The sequence below is a fragment of the Hyaena hyaena genome, unplaced genomic scaffold, assembly GCF_003009895.1.
Source record: "Hyaena hyaena isolate Hyena2069 unplaced genomic scaffold, ASM300989v1 scaffold_683, whole genome shotgun sequence".
Classification (NCBI taxonomy): Eukaryota; Metazoa; Chordata; class Mammalia; order Carnivora; family Hyaenidae; genus Hyaena; species Hyaena hyaena.
The window spans coordinates 832,540-843,915 of NW_024081314.1; the positions used below are offsets into that span (position 1 = coordinate 832,540).

At 34.5% G+C, this 11,376-nt stretch overlaps 1 protein-coding gene across 1 annotated transcript in view; it reads right to left on the reverse strand.

Moving 5' to 3' along the window:
• Positions 1 to 441: 441 nt before the first annotated feature.
• Positions 442 to 11,376, reverse strand: part of MAP4K5 (mitogen-activated protein kinase kinase kinase kinase 5) — a 109,907-nt gene continuing 98,972 nt past the window's right edge. The window contains exons 28-32 of the mRNA XM_039217336.1: positions 10,571 to 10,639; positions 8,571 to 8,663; positions 5,696 to 5,766; positions 3,386 to 3,441; positions 442 to 2,058 (exon numbers count right to left, since the gene is read on the reverse strand). Coding sequence (XP_039073267.1) covers positions 1,971 to 2,058; positions 3,386 to 3,441; positions 5,696 to 5,766; positions 8,571 to 8,663; positions 10,571 to 10,639 — 377 coding nt within the window. The 3' untranslated portion in view covers positions 442 to 1,970. The remainder of the gene's footprint in view (positions 2,059 to 3,385; positions 3,442 to 5,695; positions 5,767 to 8,570; positions 8,664 to 10,570; positions 10,640 to 11,376) is intronic.

Here is an 11,376-nt window from a genome sequence, read left to right on the forward strand (position 1 = left end):
TGACATCATCCTGCATAGTCTGTTGCCTCTAAGTGCTTTTTTTCCCCCATAATTGTTTTCTCCCTTTTAGGTTATAGGCTTTCCTCAGATGTTTTATATGTCTTGGCTGTTTAATCATTATTAACATCATAGGACTATAAGGCTAACTGCAAGGTCTGGATGCATGGAGTGGAGGGCATGTTAACTATGATTTTCACGTCAGGATCTACTTAGGTCTTTTCACTTGAACTGGCCAGACTGCACAGAGAAGACTTCCAATACTGTTGGGGTGGGAAGGTCTGGCTGCCAGGATCCAGTGAGAGGAGGACATTGGTCTTTGTATCCAGTATGTAACTATTTCGTTTTGAGTATGGCCCCCTGCCATCTATTGTATCCAGGGGCCCCATTTAACATACCCCAAATAAACAGGCACACACTTACTGAAATCATATGTGCATTTTAAAAGAAAATTTGCTTTATATTTTATTTGCACAACATTTTGTTTGCATATTGCATAGTGAAAAGAACAGAGTCACAAGACTCATGGTCTGGCTCAACCACCAATTTGCTGTGTGAATTGGGTAAGTTAACTTTGCTAAACCCTTATTTCCTCGTCTGGAAAATGGAGATGATAAGACTACCTATTTTACAGAACTGCTAACGACTGAAGGAGACCGTTCTCCTGTTTTCTTCTCGAGTAACTGCTGAAAGTAATCTATAGTTTGCTATTGTTGGCCCCTTGTTCATGATCTCAATGCTAGCTGTTCTCAGCAAATGCGTCAGGACAACAGGTACCACTGTGACACTTTAATTCTGAGTACTAACAACAGCAAAAGAGAAGCAAACTCGACAATGGCCCTATCCTTTCTTATTTTAGAATACTGGTTTTTATAATACTTATTTATACTATCCCATCAGGAACTCAATTTCATTTAAAGATTTTTTTCTTAAACCTACTCAAAATGAATACCTACATATGTGAAAAACCCAAGATTACACATGTAGCTGCTTTACAGTTTCCCCTGTGGTACAGTATAAGTAAAATGCATATCACGGGCAGTTAAATACATCCCCCCCTACATTCGGGATGATAATATATATGAATATTAATTTATTACGCATTATCCCTAATGTAAAAAAATCACAGGTATATTATACTGCTTGTCGAGAATACATACACATGGTAGTCACATCTAGATATAACACACCTCTTTAACAGTATTTCAGCCATTATCAATATCTTCTGTATGACCCCTGCAACTATCTATAATTGAAAACACAAAACTCCCTTTTAAGGCAATTCTGGATGATACTGTATTATAAAATACTTGTATTAAGTAAAACTGCACATATGTACTGAACCCAGACACTCTGCCTTTAAACCCTCAAAGTACTACTCTTAAAAGGTAAACAAAATTTTTATACATTATAAAAAAATTAAGCTGCTCTGAAACCCTCGTCTGCTAAAAGTTACATACATTACACCACTCCAGCAAGAGATTAATAAATAAGGATTAAATATTCTATTTTACAAAAACATACAGAATGGCCAATGTAAAAGTGAAAGGCTTCTGATAATTTCTTTATCAAATTATGTTCATTAAGAAGGAATAAAACATGGTATAAAACAAGAAAACTGTCACTAAATTTATCTTTCTGAAGATAATCACAAGTTGTTATCTAAAAATATCATGGCACCCTTGTTACAAACATTATTTTTTTTAAAAGACTGTGTTTCCTGGAATTAGAGGACTGTTTGTCTCATAGCTTTTATTAAGCAAACTTGATATAACCACCACACAGTGGCAAGAGATAGAATAGCTGTTTCCAGCTACAGAAATATTGTATTCTACCTTAAAGTACAGATCACTTGAGATATAACCCATTAACAGTTAAAGTCAATCATAGTGTAGTTTGTACTGAACTTCAGATATTTTTGCTTTCAATGGAGTACACTCATTTTCCTGTCATTTGAGATCAGTTTTTGTCGTTTAGTAACTATTCTCATGTCCAGCCAAGATGTACAGATTGCTGTGTGCAGTAGGGTTTTCTGTTGGCCTACTTTCCAAAACGACAACCCTGGAATTAAACCGAAACAAAAGGCTTGTTTAAGAATAAAAACAGAGACTGCATGCTTCATTCAAATACTGATATTAAATCGTGAAAGAATATCACTGTTCAAAAAGATCACAGGTGCACTGTCAAATTCTGCTTTACACTTTATAGCTTAAAAACAAAACTGAATAAGGATTGGTGAATTTATGAATATGAAAAACTGAAAACATTTCTGGATAGTCTCATTTTATTCCAACTAAAATCAACTTTGCTTACTCATATATGCCAATAAACGGTAAAACAAAGCGTTTAGAATACAGTTGATTCTAGAACAACATGAGGGTTAGGGGCACTGACCTCCTGCACAGTTGAAAATCCATGCATAACTTTTAACTCCCCCCCAAACTTAACTGTTAATAACCTACTGGTGACTGGAAGCCTTAATGATAACATAAACAGTTGATTAACACATATTTTGTATGTTATATGCATTATATACTGTATTCTTACAATAAAGGAAGCTGGAGAAAAAAGTTATGAAGAAAATCATAAGAGAAAATACATTTATAATACTGAACTCTATTGAAAAAAATCTGCATACAAGGGGACCCAGACAGTTCCAACGGTTGTTGGTCAAGGATCAATGATATACATAACAAGAAGGGAATGAATGAGAATAAAACAGGATTCTAAGAGACACTCATGCAAACAGCAATGCTGTGAATCTGACAGCCTGAATCTGAGGAGCAGAGGTTCTCAATCATTGCCTCAGGACTGATGCACATTACAACAGCCAGTTTTGCTGCAGTAACAACTTTTTGTGGGAAGATAGGAAGGGAAGGGTATTTTATTAGTTGTAGAGGTAGACAATGGAGGACAAAAACTACTAATTTTTTTTCCTAAGATGGCAGTTTTGGACCTTGTCTTTCATTTTGATCAGAGACCTTCTAATTTAGACTGCCCTCAGAAATGGGGTCAAATGGTTTGATATAAACGCAAATGTCAGGAGAATATTCTGTTGGGTTTATGCAATAATAGTTAATAAAAGGTAACAAACCAGGAGCAAACAATGAAAACAAAAGGGGACTGAAATACGTCATGGTACTAGGGACATAAATACATTGTCTTGGCTGAATAGAACTCTCTCTAGAAACGCAATCCTCACGTTGGCAAAAGGACTGCTTAATTGACTAATTAAATTCTTCTTCCCTCTCAATAAAGATACAGGTATATTTCTCTAAGTTGCTGAGCCTTCTAAGAATTTTGTTTGAAACACAGTTATAGGCTGATACTAGAATTAAGAACACAACCACCGAACTCCTTTGATAATGAAAGTAAAACAAACTATTACCTGTCTGATCCCAATAAGCGGAAAACTCTTGTTTCATCTGAAATTTCCTGGGTAACCTGTGAAAGAAAATATCAGTAATACCTTCGTCCCCATATTATTTAAATCATAATTTAAAAACCACTTAGAGCCATTACTAAAGAGGAGGATAATTTTTGATAGGCTCAATTCCTTAAGTGAAATAAATTTTCTTCAGTTTCTTTGACTGTCTTAATGGTAGAAATAAACCAACACTTATGGAACATCTGGTATGGGTCAGGTACTTTTCTTAGAATAACTCTTTGTGATATTTATTATAATCCCCACATTAGTGGGAAAAAACCACTAAGGCTCAGAGAAGTTGAATAACTTGCTTAAGACCATGTAATTGGTAGACTCAGGATGTGAATACAGGTGTGCTGGACCGCAGAGCCCCTACGCTTTCCTTCCTATCAGTGCAGATGCTCCTGGTGGCACCCCATAGCCCGACTGAGTTCCACAGGGTTGTGGAAGACATCAGTGTTATCTATGGTGTTCCTTTGCTCTGTTTTCTCCAGAGCTGTAGAAGGTACACTCACACATGTGCAGGTACGATTCCTAAATGTGGGGAGTCTATACCCTTGGGAATAACCCTTAATCAAGAGAGACAGCAGTTGGTATATAAATGTACCAGCCTCCCCATCTTCAAATGAGTCTATTTTGAGGTGTGATTTATACCCTTCCTCAGAGGTCCCTTTAGGATTAAGCCCTGGTTGCGCGTTGTGGGAACCAGTGTATTAATGTGCTCTTAAATGGCTTTTTGCCCCTCTCCATCTTATATTCCTCACTCTATCACTTGTTTTCTGGGATCTACTACCAAGAAACTACCTGCACTTGATTCCTTGTCTTAGGGTCAAACTTTTGGAGGCATCCAAACTATAACAGTGTGGATATAAAATAAGTATAAATATAGTCTGTTATTAATGAATTTGTCATCTAGCTGGGAAGACAGAATTAGTAAACCTGAAGTGGGAAATTAATGAGGTGCTATACCACATGGAGGTGATTTTTAGAGAATAAGTTCAGATCACTGTGGACTAGAATGGTTGAATATTATTTTATGAATATTACAGCTAGGCCCAAATTGAAGGCTGAGAACATAAAGAGGCAAGCAAGATGAGTTTAAAAAAAGGAAACAGAATTTGTACTTAATGAAGATAGTGAACAACAGATATCTTCAATAGATTTCCAACCTTAGGAGTGACGCCCTGAAAAAAGCATCTAGGAACAATTAATCTTATGGCAGTAAGTAGGGCTACAGGTTTTCTTTAAATGCAGGGGCCTGGTGACATTTAGTGACAGTAACTAAGTAAACTGACATATTCAAAGACAGCTGATTTATGTCATTTTCTCTTGGAAGCATTCTAATCCCATATTCATGTAAGAGGTACAAATAATCAGTTACATATGTAAGAGCATGGATAAAACTAAAGATAATTCAAATAGAAGACTTTTAGCTTTAAAATAAGTCCACAAATGTGTGAGACTATGGTGTAAAAGAATTACATGGGTGCAGACATGAGTGGGAGATGTCCATATCAGCATCATCTTAACTATTAAGATTCATCTCTCAACGTGAATTCCAAGTCCCATCTCCTGCATGAAATGTAGCCTGATTATCTTAACTAGAAGTGATTTTAAAATCCAGATTCTGCCATTTAACTAGCCACTGAACTCTGGGCAAGTTACTTAACCACTCTGTGCTTATAAAAAAAAAAAAAGTACTATGAATAGGACCTAACCCCATTTAATTATTAGCCTTAAATATAAGCTAATATTTGTAAAGTGCCTGGAACACAGATGTTGTAAAGGGTTATTATTTAAAATAACACTTAATTATGCCTTACAGTGCTATAATAATAGTGTCTTGCATGTAGTTGGTACTCAATAAATATTTACTAAATGAGTTAATTTTCTTAGATTTTTTTTCCTTAGTCCTGTGATCTAATACATATTAAATCAGAATTTTAAATATAATATTAAAAATAAGCTACATATTTATAGATTATGGAAAAGGCTTATTAAATTTAGAGAAGTGTAAGCAATCTTGGCAACCACATTTACAAATGACAGATTAGAGGACTGGAAGTGTGCAAACTCAAGACTGACAATTCCTTGTGGTCATGAAAGAATCATACAATGAATAAAAAACTGAACATTATTTGAACGGAAAACACTGGCAATTTTGCTCTGCCAGTTCACAGCACTAAAGGCATTAAACATGGTAGTGTGGGTTCAGAAAGAAAATCCGTAAAACGAATGTTTCAACTTTGCAGGTAATTTGAGAAATCTTACCTCATCTGATTTGAAGCTTTTACCCTGCATTCCATGTTTCCAGAAAGCCAACACACTATCTTGAAGGCATACTAAAAAAGATTAGACAGAACTGAAACTAAAATAAAGCACCGAGGAATTCATTATACATTTCCTTCAACTGCTTTTAATAAATACTAATGTAAAGCTCTCCAAGTGCTTGGTGCAAGATTCCATTGTCTAGACCATTCGTTCCCAACATGTTTGTGGCTAAGCCATGCCTAAGCTTAAATAATTTATTGAGGCAGGGTCATGCAAGCTTTCAAAGATATATATAACAGGCATTTGCTTAGACACGGGCTAACTTCTGATGAGCTGGATACCAACATACTAATTTCTCTTTCACATACTATCTTTTGTCTTAGGTGAATAAAATAATAAAACATACATGATTGGTTTTTTGGATCAAAAACATGATTATTTAAATATGGTTATATATTTAGAAATAGCTAAAAGGAAGCATCTTTTTATTCTTTCTCACGTTTTCCCTATTACAAAATTTATTTGAAAAAATAAACCTTGCAATCCAAAATGTAAGCACACACTGAATATTTATGATCTGTGAGCCAATTCTTACTGGGAGGGTCTCCCAGTGAGTGCTCGCTGCTGTGGCATGGAGCCCCTGTGCCTCTGCCCTGGATCTGTAGGCCCCACTGTCCTTATGACGGTTCACAGACAAGCGTGCCCACCTTCCCAGTGGCTTTGGATTCAGGAGTGACCATGACCCCAAAGTATGGCTGCATGGCATGCTTCAGCCCTTCCGGCTCCCCACCCATCTCCCACGTTCCCCTGGAGGGGCCTGAAGGCCTTTGGGGGGAGGAGACCTGTTCTTGCTGTGCCTTGTCCCTCTCTGTTCTGCTTGGTTTCAAACATGGGCCTGCGCCCACTGAGGTACCTTATGGGGTAACTCAGAGGTTCAGAAAGAGAGGTGGCAGCCTCTACAATTGTGGGGGAGGGGAGTAGGGCCTCTGGGCCCTTCGTGGCAGGAGGCTGCAGTCATTAAAGTACAGTCAGTGAGGGAGGAAGGAAAAAAGAATGAGGGAGAGAACCTATCTGATTGTTGCAGAGTTAGCCTTTTGGCCTATACCAGTAAAGGTAAAGGAAGAAAGTGACTGCAGCATTTTATTTCTTACTAGAATATGGAGTCTGTAAAAAGTTAATGTAAGAATGTTCTGGGTTAAGTTAGCTCAATAAAAATAAAAGTATTTTACAGTAACAAATCACACAGGTTTCACTAACTGTGACAAATAATAAACCCAGTTACTGGTTTTATTTTTAAAAGGTGATTTAAAGGGACTCCTATTTCTTTTTTTAACCCGAGAGGATCCTTGTAATTATTTCAAAGTTCACTAGCAAGGAGAGAGGATAGCTTAAGAGGAACAAACTTTTGTGTAACAATTAAAATTTCCTAAGAAATGTGGCATGTATGAAAAAGTTTAGGTAGCAGTATGTTTCAGTTAAAATGAAAAGGAACTAAAGATCTTTATGTCAGAATTCCTATTGAAAATATTAAATCTTAGAAACTGGTATGCAATATCCAGCATGTAAAAGAGTAAAAGAAGAAACTAGTTCCAACATCCCTTCTGTCCTACCATCTAGAGAGAATTCAGGTTTCCTGCTTCAATAAATTACATTTTCCAACTGAAAGCAAATTACTTTTATGTAAGATATTTACATAAAGGGATGAACGTACTTTGCAACAGGGCAAAATTCCAGTTAAGAAACCATTAAAATACTTCAAGATACGATAAAAACTTTCTAAATAATGAGAAACATTTAAAAAGTTTATACATTTAATTATAAAATACATGCATTTTTTTATGGCCCAAATTGCCAGTTTTGTTTTAACTATTTCTGACCTATAGTAGAGTCATATCATAAATTGTTCAAAATGTTTCCAGTTGTGGTATTGTTTTCGTAAGTTCTATCATCCCTGGGCAAAATATTTACTGACATATAACCAATGAGGATGCAAATAAAAATAAAATATAATAATTTTTATCATAAAACCAATGAGTAATTACACAGAGTGAAACACTCATTGAAAAGGAAGCAAATTAAAACGGCATATTAGTTTCCAAGTCCTGTGGGAAACTAGTTAATTTATATATAAATAGACCTAAAAGCAATAACCATCAGCACACCCCATCCAGAATCTTATGTGGCAAAGAATTACAGTATATCTAACACCATTAATCACATCACACAAATACCTTTATGATTTGGAAAAAACTGGGAGAAGTACAAAATTCACTTCATGCAGCAAAGGGAACAATGAACAGAAATTTAAAAAATGATTTCAAGTTTTAAATACCCAGGAAATAACAATAAAAGTTTATGGTCTAGATCTGCACTGTCCAATACAATATAGTGACTACCTATATGTGGCTATTAACATTAAAATTACATTAAAGTTTGTAAAATTAAAATTAAAATGTAGCACTAGCCATGTTTCAAGTACTTAACAGGTACGGTTAATGACTACTGTATTTAGGAGCACACAGAACATTTCTCTGTCACGGAAACTTCTATGAGACAGTGCTGGTCTAGACAATCCTAACTGTAGAGTGAAAAAAAAATCAAGTACTCTAAATACATTATTAAAAAAGGAGGCTTGGGCAAAACAGGGGTTAAGAGGTACAAACTTCCAGTTACAAAACAAGTCACAGGGATGTACTGTACAGTATAGGAATATTTCAACAACACTGTAATAACTTTGTATGGTGACAGATGGCAAGCAGAATTATCATGGGGATCATCTCATAATATATAAAAATATCAAATGACTATGATGTATACCTCAAACAGGATATTGTATATCAATTATACTTATTAAAAAAAAATAAAGGAGACTTACCTACAGATTCAATGCGAAAATCAAAACTTAGCTCAGAGGCCAGTTTCTTACTTGATTTTAGTTTTCCTTGTAGATTTACTATTTTTACAAATTCTTGAAAAAAAAGAAAAAGGAAGTCACAACTGGAAATGAAAATCTGTTAGAATAAATGTAACTTGATATGTGGATTCTACATGGATATAGAACAGTCTTAATGAAGTTCAACTATTTATCATGATCCAAGCATGACCAGTAAAAAACTGTCATTAATCTGTTTTATAAGTCATAAATGTACCATTTAGTAAATGGCAATTACACTGCTATTCTTTTTCATTTAGGATATATGGAATGGTCTCATTGTTTAAACAGCATGATGTTTCAAAGTGTCTACTTGCTGTCCAAGTACTCAGCAATCAGTTGAATTTTTCCCTTACAGATTATATAACATATGATAAGTAATATTTGCAGTAATTAATAACTTAGTATGTGAATAATATTCTACAAAGGTATACAGGGGCAAGAAATAGTACTTTTCAAGGGTCATAATTTCTCAGAAGTAAACTCTGGGATGGCGATATATACAAATCTATTTTTCATCTGTTTTTTAATTTAACCATCTTTTGCTCTGACTTGGAAGACACCTTTTCTGGAAGATACTTTCTTATCTGTCTGCCATGATTTGTGATTATAGGCCTGTCTCTACTGTTGCTTACTAAAACTGATTTATACTGTGTAGTTAACAACTCATTTTAAAAGTCTTACTCTACTCCCTTTTTAAAAACTCCAAGAAACTCAACTTTCCATTTACCTTGAATAACTGGGAAATGGAGGACCTACCTAATCAAAGGTCCTTAAAACATGTTTTGATAAGATATATAAATATTAATATAAAATATATAAAATACAAAATGAAAACTAAGCACAATTTATTTTTCTTAGATGAGTCAGAAGGTTTTTAAGGATTTCAACATTAAAGGTTCAATATTATTAAATTAAAATCTGATTATTTGCTTATCAGTACTGAACTTCCTACTTGCTTGGGTAAAAACGAGTATCTCAAATACACTTTACGGAATCAAAGAACTCTCCAATCTTACCAGTATTCAAAGAATCAAAAATACTTAAAGAAACGATGATGGATGAATGAAACACTTTGGGTTTGTTCAGCTGTCTATAGTATGAGAGGATCTTTATGATGCCCTAAGGGAAATCCACTAAGGAACTCTTTAAAGAATAGAGGTTAGGACAAAAATACAGGCAAATTAAGTTGTAGAGCAATTTTTAAAATTACCCTGCATACCTATGGGCAGGTCCAGTAATTTAAAAAATATTGGGATGGATCAAACAGCAAATATTGCCAAGTTTCAAGTATAATTCTAAGTCTGGGTGAATTTTACCTTGCACAATTTACTGTATAAAAATAAGGTGGGCTTTTAAGAACTGTACTGCGTCATTTAAAAATTGAAATAATTTCTGTTGTTGAAGTTTTTCCAGCTTCTCTATTGCTTATAGTACAACACATGTCTGTCTATTGATAGACATCTCTCCCTGCATCAAAAGAATCACAACTAGCAGGTGAGGGTGTCAAATCTGTCTGTACATTAGATTCTCACTTCTACATGAGATTCTAAAAAGTTCATGTTACATGACAAAGTAACCACAATAGTATAACCTTCTATTTTTTCCAATTATTATTTTCAAGGTAGGAAAAAAACTCTCAAGAATAGTTTTATACAAAATTTTACAAAGAATAGTTTTATATAAAACTTTATTCCAGGGTTATGGCAAACTGTTCTAATATGTTTCCAAGTAGGCCAAACAAAATAAAGAAAAAGTCCCAAAGAATAGTATTAACAATTAATTACAACATCTGTAGCCAATTTAGGATTTTTATCTATAAAACAAAACCATTTAAAGTGGAAAAGTAAAAATCTTGAATTACAGTTTAATAGAATCAATTCAATGAAACGATCTGTTATATCAAGCAGTATATTCAGAATAAACTTTAACATAGTACTTACTATCTAAACACACTAAGACGGTATCTCTCTCCAACTGTGTTACATGAATAGAATCTAGCTGTTGGCTGCCTTAGAAGGGGGGGAAAAACAGGGTTACCGTTACACAACAGGCTTTAAAAACCAAAGCTTAGAAAAGCAACACAAATTCTGATTTTTTTCCTGTGATTTAAAACCAGTCTTCGAAATTTAACATAGAAGTTGTATTTTGTAATTATGTCATCTTTCAAAAAAATGTATATAGTTCAACTTAGAAAAGAGCTTAAAATCCTAAGCATGGCTAAATGAGCTAGGGAAAGCTCAATTTTACATTTAATTAATACCTCAGCTAGTTCTAGAAAGATGTTACAAACAAAATGAAGCCAAGGGTAAATATGGGGAAGAAAGTAGATGCATGCTATACAATGACTAGATTTCGATGTGATCACAGCATCTGAGATAAAAATAAGCCAGTAATTACAAAAAGCAAAAAGATTAATGAAACTATGATCAAAGAGAAACTTCCCTGATGTCGGGGTGTGTGCAAATATAATTGGGACTTCCTTTATTAAGAGGACACAGAGTAACATCATGAACAATACTGTCAACAACATCTTTGCAGGAAGCAACTTTCATAACATTTCTGATATTCACAGGGCCACTCAGCTAATAGATGTGATGACATTTTTGTAAAACATTTTTTGTAAAACAATCGAGTTTAGGCACTCGGATTGCTTGAATGGTCTAGTTGAATCAAAGAAAAGATTTTAGATAATTTAGAGCAGTCATTTTCAATTAAATCTCTTTGGGAAGCCCATGGATCCTCTTCT